We start from the raw sequence: 20,888 nt of genomic DNA on the forward strand, positions 1-20,888 counted from the left end.
TTTTCTACCTCACTTTGAATATACTATGTATTTCTCCATTAGCCTTTAATCTCAAGTCATGTCTTTTTGTCTACAATTTTTAGCATAGCACCTGAATCATAATAAACTAAACATGATAATATAAATTAGCATGCTGGTTTATTTCATTTAACTAGTATTTAAGTTATAAACCTACTTGTAGTCTAAGGTAGAGGTTGACAAGCTCCAGCTCTAGGGCCAAATCCAGCCTATTAATTGCTTTTGTAAATAAAATATTAACTGCAACTCTGTGGTCTCAGTGACAGCCTTCTGTCATTTCACATTGCCCATGCCTTCATTGTGAGATTGTTGGGAGTTTCTAACAAGAGAATATATCTATTATTACACTTTAAAAAATAGTTGCCTTCTGTTTGGGCACACCATGAGTAGAGGGATGTTCATGGCATAAGAGAATATTATACCCTCTGAATAATCAAAATAAAAATTAAGTGATCAGATTTTGCTCATATCCCCATCAAATTTGGTGCCTGATCTTACAGTTCTCCTTTTTATCCTCATTGTGACTTTGAGTTCCTTAGCCTCTTTTTGTTTTCTTTTTTTTTTTTTTAAGATTTTATTTATTTATTAGAGAGAGAAAGAACACGAGCACACTTGAACAGTGGGGAGAGACAGAAGGAGAGGGAGAAGCAGACTCCCTGCTGAGCAGGGAGCCTGACAAGGGGCTCCATCTCAGGGCCCTGGGATCATGACCTGGGCCAAAGGCAGACACCTAACCGACTGAGCCTCCCAGGCGCCCTTTTTGTTTTTGTTTTCTTTGACCTTTAATTCTTTTGATTTTACTTTCTATCCCACTACTTATGGACATCCCTTTCAGTGATACTCTCACTCACACCTTGGCATACCCTTTTGACTTACCTGCCTTGCCAGTGTCCAATCCACAGTAATTACCACTACGTTCCAGAAAAGTCACACAGTCATGGAAATTGACCACACTATCTATGCTCTCTAACCTCAACAGAGCCCTCAGTTCTCCTTGGCAGTATTTCATGTTTTGCTCCTTGACTCTTTGGCTCATTTCCCACTTCGATAATTCTAAACTTTTGTCCTCTATCCGAATCTCCTAATCCCAGCTTTACATCCCTTATTCTTAGTAGATCACTTTGCCTTGACTAAGTATAACTTTGAATAATCCGATGTGAGTTCATTCAGATAATGTCTTGTCTGTTATTACCAATTTGTGACTTTCCCATATTTTCCTCCATTTCTTGATCCCTCCACATCCTGCTTCTTCTGAAATCTTATGCCTCCATTTCTTCTGTTGTAAATGGGAAAGGTGATAATTAAAAACCTCAGTCTTTACTCACAGCCTCCTTTCTCTTAGCCATGATCTGTCATGATCTATCAATTCCCCTTGTGCCCTGCCATATAGCTTCATGGTGAAGAAAAGCAGACCAAGACAATCTGCGAAGACAGAAGAGGGGCACTAATGAAGGGTAGGCCTGAAGGTGATGGAATGATCACCAAACATTAAGTACACCCAAAATATGAAGCCTAAATAAAGAAGCAACTGGGCAAATGAGAGTACTGGAATACTGGGAAGAGATTTCAAAGTATATACAACTTTCAAGATCTGGCGCAATTTAAAGGGACAGACATAATTTAAAAAGATAGATGGATTTAAAGGGAAATCTTTCAAACTCTTAACTTCCGGGGCAGAAAAAAGGCAAAAAGAAATGAAGAAATGCCCTTTGGTAATTGGACAGTGAAGAGGAAAAAAAGAAAGAATGGGAAATGTAGGATTGAACAAGACAGAAGAAAACCATAAAATCAGGAGACTCACAGCTGTACCCTTACATCAAGGCAGATAAAACAAAAACAAACTAAAGTACCTTGACTGCTAGACTGACAGAAAAGGGCACCCTTAACTAAGCATCATGTATAACAGCCCAGTATCATAAAAATGAGCAAGAGATTAGTAAAATCCATGGAGAACTATTTGAGAAAATTAGGAAATGAAATTTTGCACCTATTGTCTAAGGAAACCTGAACTATCACCAAAAAATAATCAAGCAGAAAAAAACCTGTAAGTCAAACACTCCAAACAGATTAAATATACCCAAACACACACTGAGTATATGAAAAACTGTAAATAGGCTCAGCTATTTAAAAAATGAAAACAGAAATAGAAAAAAAAAGATAGGACAAGACAAAATCATCTCTAAAACAAAAAGAAGTTGTAAGAGCTAAAGACCTCATAGCTCCCAATTTCAAACTTACTACACAATACAGTCATTAAGATACTGCCGTACTGACATAACTAAAGATCAGTGAATTAAAATTGAGTACATAAATAATCTCTTATTTGTATGTTCAGTTGATTTTTTGACAAGGGCACCAAGACAATTCAGTGGGGAAAGAATAATCTTTCCAATAAATGGTAATATAAAAACTGAATAAGCACATGCAAAATAATGAATTTGGGTCCCTTCCTCACATTTTATTCCAAAATTATCTCAAAATGGATCATAGTCCTAAATGTAAGAGCTAAGCCTATAAAACTTTTAGAAAAAATACAGGAATAAATCTTTGTGACATTGGGTTAGACACTGGTTTCCTAGAGCACAAGTGACCCAAAAAAAGATACATTGGGTATCATCAAATATTAAAACATTTTTTTCTACCGAGGTTACCATATTAGTTTCCGATAGTTGCTGCAACAAAGTTTCACCAGCTGATTGGCCTAAAACAGCAGACACTTATTTTCTCATTGTTCTAGAGTCTAGAAGTCCAAAATGAAGATGTTGGAAGGGTAAGCTCTTCCTGAAGCCTGTAGAGGAATCCTTCCTAGTCTTTTCCTAGCTTCTGATGTTTTGCTGGCAATCCTTGGCATTCATTGGCTTCTAGATTGAGTACTCCAGTCCTCTGTCTTCACATGGCATTCTCCCTGTGTCTATAACCAAATTTTCCCTTTTTATAAAGATATCAGACATATGGGATTAGGGTTTACTCTAATTACCTCATTTTAATGTGATTACCTCTGCAATCAAATACATATTCTGAAGTCTTTGGGGGTTAGGACTTCAATATATCTTATTGGGGGGATAGAATTCAAAACACATAACAGAGTATCAAGGAAATATAAAGACAACCCACAAAATAGGAGAAAATTATATATCTGATAAGAATCTTATATCTAGGGGCGCCTGGGTGGCTCAGTGGGTTAAAGCCTCTGCCTTCAGCTCAGGTCGTGATCCCAGGGTCCTGGGATCGAGTCCTGCATCGGGCTCTCTGCTCAGCAGGGAGCCTGCTTCCCTTTCTCTCTGCCTGCCTCTCTGCCTACCTGTGATCTCTGTCTGTCAAATAAATAAATAAAAAATCTTTAAGAATCTTATATCTAGAATATAGGAAGAACTCTTATAACTAAATAATAAAAAGGCAACCTAATTGAAAAATGAGTAAAGGATTTGAATCCACATTTCTCCAAAGAAGATATACAAATTACCAAGAAGTATACAAAAAGATACGCAGTATCATTAGCCATGAGGGAAATGCAAATCAAACCCGCAATGAGATAGCCATTTTGTACCCACTAGGATTGGCTATAATTTTTAAAAATGGAAAATGGTAAAGATGTAGAGAAATTGGAGCACTTCTATATTGCTGGTGGGACTGTAAAATGGTGCAACTGCTTTGGAAAACAGTATTATAGTTCCTAAGAATATTAAGTATAGAATTACCATATGATCTGACAATTCCACTCTTAGATAGATGCCCAAGATAAATGAAAACATATGCCACGCAAAAGCTTATACAGTTGACCCTTGAATATCAACAGGGTTTTTAACTGCCTGGGCCCACTTGTATATGGATTTTTCCAGCAATACAGTACAGTACTGCAAATATATTCTCTTATGATTTTCTCAATATTTTCTTTTCTCTAGTTTACTTTGTTGTAAGAATACAGTATATAATATACAAAATATATGTTAATTCACTGTTATGTTATTGGTAACATAACAGTAGACTGTTAATCGTTAAGTTTTGGGGGAATCAGAAGTTATACCTGGATTTTTGACTGTGTGGGGGCACTGGCACCACTAATCCCTGTGTTGTTCAAGGGTCAACTGTACATGAATGTCATAGCAGCATTATCCATAGTAGCTAAAATGAAAATAATCCAAATGGCCATCAAATGATAAATGGATAAACAAAATATGGACTATTCATGCAGCGAGTATTATCCAGCCATAAAGAGGGATAGAGTACAACAAATTACAACTTGAATAACTCCGGAAAACATTATGCTAAGTGGAAGAAGGCAGTCACAAGAGACCAAGTATTGTATGATTCCATTTATATGAAATGTCCAGAATAGGCAAGTCCATAGAGGTAGAAAATAGAGTGGTGGTTGCCTAGGGCTTGAGAGGCAAGGAAGGCCAGAGAGGATGTTGGAAGAAAATGAGGAGTGCTAATGGGTGTGGATTTCTTATGGGGTGATAAAAAAAGTCCTAAAATTTACCATGGTGATTATCACACAACTCAGTAAATGTACTTCAAAAACCATTGAGATGTACACTTTAAATGGGTGAGTTATGTTGTATGTGAATTATATCTCAGTAAAGCAGATTTTAAGAACCTTAAGAAGACTGAGGGGTGGGGCGTTCATTCCCATCCATCCCAGTTTATGTATAGGCCAAAGGGAATCTAGAAGTTATGTATCAAAATATTAAATGATCTTTGGCTTATAATTTTTCTTCTTTTTGTGCTCTTGGATTTTCTAATCTTTTTATAATAACGTTTATTGTATTTTAAGTATAATGAAATTCAATTAATTCAATTAAATGAGAGTGAAGAAACAGCTTTCTGCTGTACAATGTGACAGATACCAAGTGACAAGAAAATTTCAAGGAGGCATTAGTGGAAAAAGTAGTGAGTTCTGAATAAAAATTATTTTAGTTAACAGTATTACACCAGTGTTAATTTCCTTGTCTTGATCATTGTAGTTTGGTTACATAAGATGCTAACATTAGGGAAAGCTGGATTGAAAGTATATAAAACTCTCTGTACTATTTTTGCAACTTCTCTGCAAGTCTAAAATTAGTTCAGGAGAGAGCAAAAGAAAAGAAGAAAACAGTAGTCTTTGTCTCTGCTTCCTTATTGCTCTCTCCTCTCAGTTTCTTGTCATCTGTCTTCTGCCTCCATTGTTTTACCTGGAAGTCCCCCCTCAAAGTTTACCAGAAATCTGTTGGTTTTGTTTTTGTTTTTGTTTTTAACTTTCTTGACCTCTGAAGTCTGACACTATTGTCTTCTCCCCTTGATCTCTGCCCCATTGTGTATTAGAAAGCGCTGCCATTTTTTCCTCTTTTCTTGGCTGGACATTGTCTCTCACTTTTTTTTTCCCTCCATCTTCCATCCTCAGCCATTTTTACCATCTTAGCAATTGCATCCAATTGCATCACTACTATGTGGATGTCTTTTTAAAAAACCATTTCATGGAATGGGAGTTATTTTAAACAGATGAAAAGATACAGGCAAACAAGAAGAAAATAAACCTAGAGAGCTCCCATCATTTAAAATCTTGGTATATGGGGGTACCTGGGTGGCTCAGTGGGCTAAAGCCTCTGCCTTCAGCTCAGGTCATGATCCCAGGGTTCTGGGATCGAGCCCCGCATCAGGCTCTCTGCTCTGCGGACAGCCTGCTTCCTCCTCTCTCTCTCTGCCTGCCTCTCTGCCTACTTGTGATCTCTGTCAAATAAATAAACAAAATCTTAAAAAAAAAAAAAAAACTTGGTATATGAGTTCTAGCCTGTGTGTGGACTGAGACTAAACATCCTCACCCTCAGTCTTTAAGTTGTCAAGCCATTAGCTTGAAAATTTTAATTAGGTTTTTAAAAAATGGTCAGAGGAGAGAGAATTAAAGGAGATGTCAAATGCGCATGGTAAAATCAAAGGCCATCACTTTCTGGGGGCTCATGATCTCACACTTGGATTATTTCAGTAGTACTCTGATGGGTCTCCCTGACTTTAGTTTCTTTTTCACATTATTTTTATAAACTTACTAGAGCCATGGATATTTCACATACCACCCTTTCCTTGGAGATTTTTAGTGGCTCTTTTTTACTCTGAGAATAAAGTCAAAGGAATAGCTACTTCCTAGAACTATGGTGTCTGGAGTGAGGTCTATACTAGATGATCCATTAAGATGTAGGAAGAATATATTAAAAATTCCATTTATATTTTTAAGTTTATCCCTTAAATATTTTTTATTTTTATCCAGATTATGTGTATTGTATTAGTATAGTAGTACACATATATAATTTATAACTGAATGCATAGATAGACATAGGAGGTACATGCACATCTTCAGTGAGAAAACCAGAAAGCAAAAGAGCACTACCCAGTGATGAGGGAAAGCAGTGGGCTCATAAGCTTGTAATTGGTATGTTAAGTTTATGAAAGGGAATTGTTCATACACACACAGACACACACACACATATGTATGTGTGTGTATTTATTTACTTATATTAATTCCAGGGGAGTTGTGTATATATACACACACACACACACACACCGCGCGCGCACACACACACACACACACACACACACACATTTTTTTAAGTAAGCTCTATGCCTAACATGGGACTTGAACTCATGAACCCAAGCTCAGGAGTCGCATGCGCTGCTGACTGAACCACCCAGGTACCCCGTTTATATATTTCAAAGTTAAATGGTTAATTCTCAGTAGTGGGAAAATGGGAAATAGTTATTTTTCTTTTCATGCTTTCTGTACATTTTTTTTTCTATTTCCACAAGAAAGAAATGAAGTTTTTACTTTCTACTATCTTTCAAAGCTTGAGTTCTTCAGGAAACCTCTACTGCCGCTCCGGCCAGTAATCTTTTTCTTCTCTAGATGCCAGCAGCACTTACTTGGTCTTCATGGCAGTTTTACTCTTCCTCAGGCAAGCTATTGCGCATGCGCTATGCTTGAAGCCGCTAGGTGCTGGGGACACAAAGGCTCGCACTGTTTCAGGGAGTAGTGTCTTGTTTTTAGGGAAGAAAAAGACGCAACCTGTTGTAATGGTACAGAGTGCAGTCGAAGCACAGGGAGACCATCTGGAAGTGAGAGAATTATCTTGAGGGCTTTCAAGCTTCTTGAAAACATGAGATGAAAACAGGAATATGAAGGCTTTTTAGTGGAATATTTTTGGAGAGGGATTGAGTTGGGTTTTATATTACTTGTAACTGCAAGTCATAAGGTCTGCTTTTTTTTACAGAGCATGTGTAATTTTGATTTTTAAAAATAGGTAATAAGTTCATATAGTAAGCAATCAAAATGGCATAAAAAGTTAGACATTCAAAAGTCTCAGTGCTTCCCCTGGCTCCACTCAACCCATTCCCACCTCCACATACACCCTGTTGGTAACCACATTTATTATATTGCCTTATCCTTCCTGTGATGCAAACAAATATAAGTAAAGATTCTTAATTTTTTTTTTCTTCAGGAAAATTCCCAGATGTTTCAAGGTAGACCTTGCAAGAATATGTACCCTAATGAATATTTTCCTCATGGAATAACAAATGGAGCTAGTTGGTATAATGTCCCAGGTAAACGTTCTTTAATATCAAGGCCGTATAACTTGATGGATTTCCTGTCCCCCTGGATGGTGCTGTTTCTTACTGATTTTTTAATTTTAAGAAAATATCATTCTTTTAAAAATATTGTTTAAATAATTTAAAACGTTCAAATAACCTTTTCAACTATTTTTTAATTTGGTATAATTGGAGTTTTGAGTAAAGAGATTGTACTAAGTCTTTATGAAAGTGTTATATTTTACCTCTGCTGTTATTACAAAAACCTTAGGTGTGCTGATAAGAAGTGGGTAAGCTATACTTGAATTCTTCTTCAACATGAAAGTGCAGGTGTCTTACCTGTACCATAAGCATCAAGGAGCTCTCAAATAAGCATATCACTGTTTCTCAACCAATGTTGAGAAAAGATGGATTTGGCATTTTTACTAGGAATGTTGTTTACTTTTTGGGATCTGATCTAGTACCACATCTTCAGAGTTACTGATTTTAATTTTCTATCCTTTAGGTGGTATGCAGGACTGGAACTATTTACAAACAAATTGCTTTGAAGTGACCATTGAGCTAGGTTGTGTGAAATACCCATTTGAGAAAGATCTGCCAAAATTTTGGGAACAGAATCGAAGATCTCTAATCCAGTTTATGAAACAGGTAACTATTTAGGAGTGAAGTATGAAAATTTCTCCCAAGAGCAAAAATACTTTTGTATGTATATTTGATTTTCACACAGTGATTTTCAAATATACCCTTCTGAATTCAGCCTATTCATGGTTTAGTGTGTTTATCTAGAAAACTCATGGTTGACAATGAGTTTATTTGTAGGCATGGGGAGGAGTTGAAAATGATTAAACAGGATGGTGGTGATTTGCTTTAAAAAAAAAAAAAGGATTCTATATATTTATTTGGGAGAGAGAGATAGAGTGCACAAGTTGGGGGGGGGGGGGCAGAAGGACAAGCAGACTCCCTGCTGAGTGCAGAGCCTGATGTGGGGCTCCTTGCAGGGCTCGATCCCAGGACCCTGAGATGATGATCTGAGCCCAAGTCAGATGATGATCTGAGCCCAAGTCAGCCGACCAGATGCCCCTGCAGTGGATCTTTTAGAATAAGGATACCTATATCTTTATCTATCTATCTCTTATACCTGTATCTTCAGGTACCATTATCTTACCAAAGAAAAATTAATACTAATTCCCTAATATTACCTAGTAACTTAGTCCACATTCAAATTTCCCTTTCTTTTACCCCAAAATGTCTTTTCATAGCTATATTTTAGAACCAGGATCTAGTCAAGGCTCATGCATTGCATTTGATTATTACATCTCTTTACTCAACTTTAATCTAGAACAGTCCTTCTGTTTTTTAAAAATGACATTTCCCTTTTTTTTTTAAAGATTTATTTATATGTTTGAGAGAAAGAGAGTGCGAGCAAGTGGGGGGAGGAGCAGAGGAAAAGAATTCAGACTTCCTGCTGAATGTGGAGACCCAACATGGGGCTCAAAATGGAGCTCGATACAGGGTTCAGTCTCTTGACCTGAGATCTTGACCTGAGCCAGAATCAAGAGTCAGATGCTCAACTGACTGAGCCACCCAGGTGCCCTGACATTTCCCTTTTAAAAGGGGCAGGACAGGGGATTCCTAGGTGGTTGTATTGGTTAAGTGGCTGCCTATGGCTCTGGTCATGATCCAGGGATGGAGCCCTGAGTGGACCTCCCTGCTCAGCAGGGAGCCTGCTTCTCCCTCTCCCACTCGCCCTGTTTGTGCACTTGCTCTCTCTCTCTCTCTCTCTCTGTCAAATAAATAAATAAAATCTTTGAAAAAAAAATAATAAAGAGGACAGGGCAGTTTTTTTGGTAGACTGTCCTATATACTGAAATTGTCAGATGTGCTAAAGTTTAAACAGTGTTATTTATATTCCTCATGATAAAGACAAACCTAGGCTATGAAAAATTAGCCTTTCAGAAACTAAAATATTTTGCTTAATAGGTGTTTACATCTAGCTTTACTCTCAACTCCTAAATTCCTATTTGTTCTACATGTTTACTTTATTATCAATCTGTTATCTTGGATATGAGCTCCCAAAATAATTAGATGATCTTTACATTGACATCTGGGTATCCTTGTACTTTATCCAGGTTCATCAGGGTGTCAGAGGATTTGTCCTAGATGCCACGGATGGCAGGGGTATATTAAATGCCACGATTAGTGTTGCTGAAATTAATCACCCAGTGACTACCTACAAAACTGGAGATTATTGGCGTCTCTTGGTTCCAGGAACTTATAAAATCACAGCATCTGCTCGAGGGTGAGTGAGTGACTGAATACTTTGATATTAAGGGCTTGAGGAAAGACAAACATGGTTCTATTCTAGAAGGTTATTGCCGGAAAGCCCTAGAGAAGTCAAGCAACCTTGAGTTTAATGCTGGGAAGTTTAGAGCTGGTTACACATTTGATTCTCTTCCAGTGATAAAGTGAGTACATAAACTGTCAGATTGAAGAAATCTATGAAATTCTGCACTTTGAACAGGTCCCTAGGCCCTGTCCAGATGTAAAGCTCTAGTGAGTGATTCCTTCACTACTGGTAACAATTCTGGGAAGTGCCTACTAGTTGGGAAAAAAGAACAACTGTTCTGCTGCGTGCTTCTAGTCATGTTGTCCAGTAAATACCACCACTTTACATTTGTTCCTTTTTTTTTTTTTTTTTAAAGATTTTATTTATTTATTTGACAGAGAGAGATCACAAGTAGGCAGAGAGGCAAGCAGAGAGAGTGAGAGGGAAGCAGGCTCCCTGCCGAGCAGAGAGCCCGACGCGGGACTCAATCCCAGGACCCTGAGATCATGACCCGAGCCGAAGGCAGTGGCCTAAACCACTGAGCCACCCAGGCACCCCTACATTTGTTCCTTTTTAAAGCTCTTTCACACTTTTTTTCCCCTATCCTCATGTAAACCACTCTCTTTTTTTATTTAAAATTTTTTTTTAATATGTGTATAGTTGACACCCAATGTTATACTAGTTTCAGGTATACAATATAGTAATTCAACAAGTCTACACCTTATGCTCTGCTCACCACAAATGCAGTCACTGTACAATGCTGTTACAGTACCATTGACTCTATTTCCTGTTTGTACCTTTCATCCTTGTGACTTAATTCATTCCATAACTGGAAGTCTGTATCTCCTACTCCCCTTCACCAATTCTGCTCACCTACCCTCCTGCAACAATTGTACTATTTTCTTTTTTTTTTTTTTAAGATTTTATTTATTTATTTGACAGAGAGAGAGAGATCACAAGTAGGCAGAGAGGCAGGCAGAGAGAGAGGAGGAAGCAGGCTCCCTGCGGAACAGAGAGCCCGATGCAGGGCTCGATCCCAGGACCCTGAGATCATGACCTGAGCCGAAGGCAGCGGCTTAATCCACTGAGCCACCCAGGCGCCCCCTATTTTCTTTATTTATAGGTCTGTTTCTGCTTTTTGTTCATTCGTTCATCTGTTTTCTGAGGTTACGTATCTGAGCGAAATCGTTTGGTATTTGCCTTTCTCAGTCTGACTTATTGCACTGAGTATAATACCCACTAAGTCCATCCATGTTGTTGCAAGTGTCATGATTTCACCTTTTCACAGCTGCATAATATTCCATTGTGTATATATGCCGTGTCTTCCTTATCCATTGGTCTATCAATGGACGCTTAGGTTGTTTTCATATCTGGGCCATTGTAAATAATGCTGCAGTAAACATAGGGGTGCGTGTATCTTTTTGATTTACTGGTTTTTTCCTCAACATTGGAATTATTGGATTGTAACGTATTGTTCCTTGTATTGTTCCTTTTTGAGGAACTGCCATACATTTTTCCCCAGTAGGAATTTACATTCCTACCAGTAGTATAAAAGGGTTCCTTTTTTCTCCATATCCTCACAACACTTGTTTTTTCTTGTCTTCTTGATTTTAGCTGTTCTGAGAGGTATAAGGTGGTATCTCATTGTGGTTTTGATTTTCATTTCCCTGATGATTAGTGATACTGAGGATCTTTTCACGTGCCTGTTGGCCATCTGTATTTCTTCTCTGGAAAAATGTCTGTTCAGGTCCTATAGCAATTTTTAATCAGATTGTTTGGAATTTTTTTGATGTTAAGTCATAGAAGGTCTTTATGTATTTGGGATATTAACCCCTTATTGGATATAATGATTTGCAAATATCTTCTCTCATTCAGTAGGTTGCCTTTTTGTTTTGTTATTTATTTCCTTCACTGTGCAAAAGCATTTTACTTTGATGTAGTCCCAATTGTTTACTTTTGCTTTTGATTCCCTTGCCTTAGGAGATATATCTAGAAAAATGTTTCTATGGCCAATATAAGAAAAATTACTGCCTCTCTTCTCTTCTAGGACTTTTTTTATGGCTTCAGGTCTTATATTTAGGTCTTTCATCCATTTTGAGTTTACTTATGTATATGCTGTAAGGAAATGGTTTAGTTTCATTCTTATGCATGTAGCTGTTTAGTTTTCACAGCACCATTAATTGAGATGACCTTTTCCCTATTGTATATTCTTACCTTTTTTGTGATAGATTAATTGACAGTGTATGTACGGATTTATTTCTGGAATTTCTATTCTGTTCCATTTTTGTGCCACTACTATACTGTTTTGATTACAGCAGCTTTGCTTGAAATCTCAAATTGTGATCCTCCAGCTTTGTTTCTCTTTTTCAAGATTGCTTTGGCTATTCAGGGCCTTTTATGGTCCTATGAATTTTAATACTCTTTGTTCTAGTTATATGAAAAATGCTGTTGGTGCTTTGATAGGGATTGCATTGAATTTGTAGATTGCTATTTAGGTAGAATGGACATTTCAACAATATTCCAATGAGCATGGAATATCTTTGAGTTTGTGTCATCTTCAGTATCTTTCATCACTGTTTTACAGTTTTCAGTGTAAACGTCTTTCCACCTCTTTGGTTAATTTTTTTTTTTTTTTTGGTTGAATTGTAAATGGAGTTATTCTCTTAATTTCTCTTCCTGCTACTTTGTTATTAATGTATAGAAATGCTACGGATTTCTGGGTATTTTGTTTCTGGCAACTTTACTGAATTTATTTATTACTTCTGGTAGCTTTTGGGGTAGCCTTTAGGAATTTCTATGTACAATATCATGTCATCTGCAAAGCGACATTGTAACTTTTTTACCGATATGGATGCCTCTTACTTCTTTTGTCTGTTTGTTTGATTGATTGCTGTGGCTAGGACTTCTGGTACTAAAGTGACAAGAGTGGACATCCTTGTCTTGTTCCAGATCTTAGAGGAAAAGTTCTCAGCTTTCTGCCCTTGAGTATGATGTTAGCTGTGGAGGGTGTGGAGTATGATGTTATTATGTTATTATGGAGGTATTGCTTTGGTGAAATTTTCTTATTTCTAATTCTCTAAGAAAGGCAACTTTCATCTTTTTTATAAGTTTTATTTCTACAAAGATACATTTGCTCAAAAAAGAGAAAATGAACTGATGACTTACTTCTTTGGAAAAAAAAAACTCAATTTTTTTACCTTTATCTTCATCATCCCTTACAAAACACTTGACTGTTTAATTAGAAACTCACCATTTTTACCCTCTTGTAGTTCTCTTTATTGTGTTTTAGTAAGTGTAGACATTACCAGTGGATATTTTCCCCTTCCCTTACTGGCTGTCTTATTTCTGAAGAGTTAGTTTGGACATTAAATTGAAGTAAGGGTAAGTACATGAAAACATTTATAGTTACTACTCCCTTTTAAAAAAAATGATTTTGAATATCTAGTGGTCTGTAAAGTGGATGGATTAGAGCTTCACACTAATGAGAAATGAAATCTTTTCTGTTTTTCTTCCATTTTGGCATAGTATAAGAAAAATGGAAACAGCAAGATATCTGAAAAAATAGGCCAGGAATTATGTATTTGGTAGATAGATAATGTGCTAAGTTAGTAATATCTCTGATTTTTCCAGCCACGTACTCTGATGACAGGCAAGTGAACTCAGATTCCAGGAGACATGAGTTATTTACTGCAAATATGAACTTTCTTTTGAGATCATATATTTAATCTTAAAATCTCATTCACATTTTACAGTCTACCCATGTCTGTTCTTTGTTAATTAATTTTACAACAAATAATAAATTACCGAAAGTTACATGTTTGACTCTCACAGGATTTATCTCAAGGATTCACATACCGTCTGCAGACTGGGTATTCCCACTGCAGAAGCCTGGCTCTGATCTCTCCTTTATTTCAGGTATAATCCAGTTACCCAGAATGTGACCGTGAAGAGTGAAGGTGCTACTCAGGTCAACTTCACACTGGTTCGATCTTCAGCGGATTCAAGCAATGAATCAAAGAAAGGAAAGGGGGATCGCACCAACACCGATGATGTCAGTGATCCAACTACTAGAGAGTTTGAAACTTTAATTAAAGACCTTTCGGCCGAGAATGGCTTGGAAGGCCTCATGTTACGGTCCTCCTCAAATCTGGCTCTTTACCGATACCACTCATACAAAGATTTATCAGAGTTTCTGAGAGGACTTGTGATGAACTACCCACACATCACGAATCTCACCAAGTAAGTGCCACACTCTCACTGCTTTTCTTTCTGTCCTTCCATTCCCCCCACATTTTTTTAAGAAGTACATTCTTTTTTTTTTTTTTTAGGATTTTATTTATTTGACAGACAGAGATCACAGGTAGGCAGAGAGGCAGGCAGAGAGGGAGGGGGAAGCAGACTCCCTGCTGAGCAGAGAGAGCGATGCGATGCGTGGCTCAGTCCTAGGACCCTGGGATCATGACCTGAACCGAAGGCAGAAGCATTACCTACTGAGCCACCCAGGTGCCCCAAGAAGTTACATTCAACATAAGCCATGTTGAATGGTTCTTGTAATTTATTTGGGACCTGCATATAGAGAGAATTGGAGTTTACTTATTTTGAAACAGATATGGCTTAGAGATCTTTCTAACACTGACTCTGGAAAGTGTTATGAAGAACACTGGAGAATTACTTGTTAGATTAGCAATGGATGGTCTGTGCCTCCCAGAAATGTAAAATCACTCTTCCTTGTGATTACTTTGAATAAAAAACGCTCTCCACTTCTCAGCTGGTGTGTTTTATTTTGCTGAGGGCAAGGGACAAATTTGGAACTGTGAGCTCACCTGTCAGGGATCATTCTTTTTTTTCAAATAGAAAACGAAGCCTGGTTGCTGCCATTATCTGTACTCTAGTCTCTACTCACAGTTGCTATTCCCTGAAGACTTAAGGACAGTGTGTGATTGAGGGTCCTGGAAAAATACGCAGTACTGGCTTAAGCAAAGCTGATGCTGAGTCAGCCTGTGTCTTCACTTTGTGTGGCTGCCCTGCCTCACTTTCACTGTTTGATTGTAAATCTTCTGTAGGTCTCGTTACAGTCACTCGGAAATTATTTTCTTCATTTGTTGACTCCTGTTGTCTGCCTGCTGAGGGCGTTATTCTTCATTTTCCCCCGAGCTTCATTTTAGTTCTCTTCTACATACCTCATGAGCATTATCTAGCCTCTGACATTTTTTTAAAAGATTTTTTTTTTTGGCAGAGAGATCACAAGTAGGCCAAGAGGCAGGCAGAGAGAGAAAGGGAAGGAGGCTCCCCATTGAGCAGAGAGCCTGATGCAGGGCTTGATCCCAGGACCCTGAGACCATGACCTGAACTGAAGACAGAGGCTTTAACCCACTGAGCCACCCAGGCGCCCACCTTTGGCATTTTTACCCTGTTTTTCTTCACTGACCCTTCTAATTTTACCAGTACATTTAGCTTCTCAAATACTGGCTTATAATGTTCCTAGATGCAAAGAGTGATACTTACTTTGGCAATACCAATTACCTCTCTTCCTCAACTCATTCTCGAATATTTCTGCCCAATTCAGGTTTTAATATTGTCCATCTTAGTGCTGTATAGAGCTTATAGTCTTTTCTTATTTTAAATAAAGGAAAAATTCAACATTATTTTTGCTATCCATTACTTAGTTCATTTAAGTTGTCTTTTTTTTTTAAGATTTTATTTATTATTTGACAGAGAGAAATCACAAGAGAGGCAGGCAGAGAGAGAGGAAGGGAAGCAGGCTCTCCGCTAAGCAGAGAGCCCGATGTGGGACTTGATCCCAGGACTCTTGAGATCATGACCCGAGCTGAAGGCAGCAGCTTAACCCACTGAGCCACCCAGGCACCCTCGTTTAAGTTTTTTTAACCTTCCAATTCAAGACGCACTTTTTAGTTAAATATTTTCCCCCAAATAGGCAACACTTGCCAGTGGTGAGATACAAGACAGTTCTAGGTGGTCCACCAGTGGGCACTAAGTATAGAATCGTGGGTAACCAATAATTTTTCTATTCTATTAACCTGCCTCAATTTAATGCTAATATTTTTTTCTATAAAACTCTTGTAAATCTCACTGTGTATAAAAGAAAACAGGTCTTAAGCTCAGAACTCTTGGGCAAGCACAGCACTTTAAATGCTTTTGCTGCAATACTAGTATTGCATTTATAGTAAAGTATACAGTGTCTTATTTATGTAAATTAATTTACATTTAGAAAGTAAGGTTCTATACATTTGTGTATATATAAATTTTTCCTAAAAAATTTAAGTTAGTTTAAAAGACATATTTTAGCTAAATAGTAGTATAGATTATAGAAGGTAGGGCAAGTACGGTGAAGATGGTATGAGAATGACTGAATTTGGAGGACTGGTAAACCACGTCATACTCTTTCCTAAATCGAATAATATCTCACTTGTATTTTATTTTCTTTGGTCAAGGGAAACTAATTTTCTTAAGGTTTTCTGACACAATGACTCTTTTTTTTTTTTTAAGATTTTTATTTATTTATTTGACAGACAGAGACCACAAGTAGGCAGAGAGGCAGGCAGAGAGAGAGGAGGAAGCAGGTTCCCTGCTGAGCAGAGAGCCTGATGCGGGACTCGAACCCAGGACCCTGGGATTATGGCCTGAGCTGAAGGCAGAGGCTTTAACCCACTGAGCCACCCAGGCGCCCCACAATGACTCATTCTTTAAAGACTTTTAAAGGCTTTTCATGTTTGTTTTCATGTCTTTTTTAAAAATCTGTATGTCAGCATTAACAGAATCCTTGATTACTTCTGACTTTTTGTTTCTGGTTTTTTGAAAGTTTGGGACAGAGCTCTGAATATCGTCACATTTGGTCCCTCGAAATCTCCAATAAGCCCAATATTTCTGAGCCTGAAGAACCAAAGATCCGTTTTGTTGCTGGTATCCATGGAAATGCTCCCGTTGGAACTGAACTACTTTTGGCTCTGGCAGAATTTCTCTGCCTAAACTACAAAAAGAACCCAGCTGTCACTCAAGTAAGAGAATAGCCTGTTTTGACTTGCTTTAGAAGGAAACAGCTGTCACACATTGAGATCAATGCACCATTAAAAAATTTCAGGGGCTTCGGGGGTCTGACAAAGGGGTCAGAAACCACTGCTTCATGGCTAGTCAGTAGAACCTGTAACTCGTGATCTCGGGGTTGTTGAGTTCAAGCCCTACATTGGGCCTAGAGCTTACTTTAAAAAAATATTTTAAATTTCCTGTTGGATTTTACACAGAGGCACTTTTAGTGCGTTACAAACTTTTTTTAAAAATGGACCATCTTTTTCTATCCTCTTTGGTAATAGCATCTTTCTATTACATTTCTTTGTGTGTAATTAAGAGGCAGAGAAGAAAAAATACTAAAGATTTGCATTCAGTCCTTTACTCCTTTATTTAATAGTCAAATTACTCTTCCAACCTTTACTCACCATTCTGTACATTCTAACTTGAGAGAACTTACATTGCTGGTTACTTATAATTCAGATACTATATTGAAAATGATGTGGAAGACAAATAGTTTTTCTTTTTATGTAAGAAGTTCAAAATTATTGGACATCTTAGCTGCTTAAATTTTAGAAAAAGCAATGTGGCATTGTCTACTTTAGCTACCCATGACTACAGAAAACTTTGATCCAGAGGATTGGTCACGTATGATTGAATAACCTAGTTCCATGTTGTCTTAAAGAAAGAGTGTGCCTCCTCATAGAGCACTCACTAATTGGCACTGTCTTTATAGACTTCAGGAAAGGGGAAAGGAACTAATATTTGTTTAATACCTACTGTGTGTCAGGAGCTTATACCAAGTACTTAACATGTTATAATTTAATCCTCAATTTATGTTATCTTCATTTTATAGATCTAAAAACTGAGGCAGAGATATTTGATAATTTACAGGAATCACACAGCTAGTATGTGGTAAAACTGGGATTTAAACCCAAGCGTGCCTCACTCTAAAGTCTGTGCTCTTTTGTTTTACCATACTGCCTCCCCTAAAAGAAATTTGGGAAATTGGGAAAATTCAGAAAGCACCTACGGGATTAGGTGAGATGAACTTCAGTCAGACTTGACCAAAAAGTATTTTACCATTTTCAGCAAAGCAAATTGTATTGATTTCTTAATGTGAGTTGTAAGGAGTATCCCAAGGACATTTTGTTTTTCTTTTTGTTAAAAAATGGGAGAGTATCTAGGATACTGGGTCTCAATACTGCCTACACATTAGAAACATTTGGGAAGTTTTTAAAAATACGAATGCCTGTGCCCCATCCCCAAAGACATCAGTATTCCTTTAAAAGCTCCTTAGGTTATTCTAATATTTGGCCATATGGCTACCTACTGATATTATGGTTATAAGAGACTATATGTCCTAGGTAAAACTCCTACCAGGAATTTCAAAACTTCTAGTTTATGAGAATTTGCCTCATTTGGTCTAATTAGGCTTAAGGTAGTACTCTTACTCTAGATTGCCATTTGTTTTCAGATAAATAAGGGCCAGAATTATCTGGCAAGTTCAAGAAAATATACACATACCCAGAGACCTGTAGCAAAGCTCAAGCATGTACACTTTAGAAAAAATATATCTCTCCCAGGGGAGAAAGTTAAGAACCAATGAATTTAGCGTCTCCGATATTTTCAGTCTATAGACTGTTTTAACAGAATAAATAAGCCAGTGATCACTTATTCTGATTTGCTATCAGAAATAAATAGGATGAAGTATATCAGAAATTAGTTAATGCTGCATATGTAGGTATTGATGCCTATGGATTATCCGAAGGAGAAATTATTATGAGTAAGACAAGTATCTACTTCTTTTTTTTCTTTTGCTGATTTCAGCTCTTCTGTCTCATTGTTTCCAGACATACACTAATACTTGTTAGACTATGCATTTCAGTTTTTAATCTGGAAAATACAGTCTATTATTGGTTTCAGCCAGTGGTCAGCAAAGTTTTTCTATAAAGGGATAAATAGTATATATTCTAAGCTTTGTGGGACAGCTGTTCTGTGTTGCAGCTATTCAACTCTGCCATTGTAGCACAAAAACAGTCATATGAATGGGCATGGTGGTGTGCCAATAAAACTTTATTTACAATAGCAAGCAGCCAGCTTGATTTAGCCTGTAGGTAGTGGTTTCTGACCCCTTTGTATGTCATCAGGATGTCTCTGGGAATATTAGTTGTGCAGTAGTTTTATATTTCTTTTTAAATTTGTTCGGAGCAAGAGAGAATTTTCTATGTATCTATCCATAGAGAATTTTCTATTTATTTTTAGTCCCATGTTTTACATCTGTTTAAAACAGAAAGACTTTCTGTTTGAGGCATGGAAGGGTATCTTATGATCCACATAGAGCTAACTGATTTCTCTTTCTGTTTTAGCTGGTTGACAGGACTAGAATTGTGATTGTCCCTTCTCTAAATCCAGATGGGCGAGAGAGGGCACAAGAGAAAGACTGTACTTCAAAGAGAGGACAAACAAATGCTCATGGCAAAGATTTGGATACAGACTTCACAAGTAAGCCTGATTGTTAGGCCATTAAAGTACTTTGCAGATAATTTTATTTTTCTTGGGGGCGCCTGGGTGGCTCAGTGGGTTAAGCCACTGCCTTCGGCTCAGGTCATGATCTCAGGGTCCTGGGATCGAGTCCCGCATCGGGCTCTCTGCTCGGCAGGGAGCCTGCTTCTCTCTCTCTCTCTCTGCCTGCCTCTCTGCCTACTTGTGATCTCTCTATGTCAAATAAATAAATAAAATCTTAAAAAAAAAATTTTTATTTTTCTTTACTAAGAGATTGATAGATTGTGTAGATGCGTAAAAGGGTTACTTTCCTTCTAGGTTGTACATATAATATATAAATGACAAGCTAGACACTTATCAAATTTTTCTCCTTTATAATTTGTAAAAGTAATTCAAGTTTTTTCTTAGAAATTCAATCAATAATATTGGAGGGGTTCCATCACTAGCTATACAAATAGGTATATTTTCTCTCTCTATCCCCGCATATACACATGTATACACACACATACACCTGCACACACACAATGTCTGTGTATGTTGATTTGATGGATTCTTTGATATTGACTTAAATAAGATCATTAACTGTACATACTGTTCTGCAAATTTTTTCATTGAGCATATCTTTATCACTGATCTCTTTCCATTTCAGTACTTACAGATCTCTAACATAGTCTTATTAATGACATCTTAGTATGCTGTTAATATTCTAGTTTATTCAACAATTTTCCCACTAATGGACACTTAGTTTCTTTCTAATTTTTTGCTCTTGCAAACTGCACTGTGAAAAACATCCTGACTTTTGAAAGTTTTATTTTCTTTCAAAGATGGGTTATATACTTTCGATATTATTTTTTTTTAAAGAGAATATATCCATCCCTTTTTGTTTCCAAATAAGCATTTTCTTAACTTTGCTTAGATCATTAACCTTTACACATCATCTGAAGTATATAAAACTCAAGATAATCTACTTTCTAGAGTGTATCTTTTATGCTGTTGAGATAGTGGCTTATAGAGTAATAAGGTATTTATATACATATTTTTTAAATTAGCCTCTGATTGTGTTCACGTACAAAGTATTTTCTTAGATATTCATACTAAAATTTTAAAACTTGTTATTTTATGTTTGACTTTTATATTTTTTAGATAATGCCTCCCAGCCTGAGACTAAAGCCATCATTGAAAATTTGATTCAAAAACAGGACTTCAGTCTTTCTGTTGCTTTAGATGGTGGTTCAGTACTAGTCACATACCCATATGACAAACCAGTACAAACAGGTATGTAGAATGTCAGTTTATTATATGCTATTCAAGCTTAGATAGGAAATTCCAATTAAATAATGTCCCATCTAAATTTTTTCAAAATCCTGAGCATTTGTGCACACTCCATGAGGCAGTAACCAATCTAGGAAGATTGTACATATATCAACAGCTTAGTTACTTGGAGGAGAGAGGTCAGATCTAAAGA

General features: G+C 37.0%; 1 protein-coding gene across 1 annotated transcript in view; it reads left to right on the forward strand.

Annotated features, from left to right (window-relative positions):
• The window catches only part of CPD (carboxypeptidase D), a 79,359-nt gene that overhangs the window by 46,345 nt on the left and 12,126 nt on the right, over window positions 1-20,888 (forward strand). Inside the window, exons 9-15 of the mRNA XM_045985017.1 lie at window positions 7,482-7,584; window positions 8,075-8,217; window positions 9,699-9,868; window positions 13,811-14,134; window positions 16,716-16,911; window positions 19,288-19,423; window positions 20,567-20,698. Of these exons, the coding sequence (XP_045840973.1) occupies window positions 7,482-7,584; window positions 8,075-8,217; window positions 9,699-9,868; window positions 13,811-14,134; window positions 16,716-16,911; window positions 19,288-19,423; window positions 20,567-20,698 (1,204 nt within the window). The remainder of the gene's footprint in view (window positions 1-7,481; window positions 7,585-8,074; window positions 8,218-9,698; window positions 9,869-13,810; window positions 14,135-16,715; window positions 16,912-19,287; window positions 19,424-20,566; window positions 20,699-20,888) is intronic.

This window comes from Meles meles, chromosome 18 (genome assembly GCF_922984935.1).
Source record: "Meles meles chromosome 18, mMelMel3.1 paternal haplotype, whole genome shotgun sequence".
NCBI lineage: Eukaryota > Metazoa > Chordata > Mammalia > Carnivora > Mustelidae > Meles > Meles meles.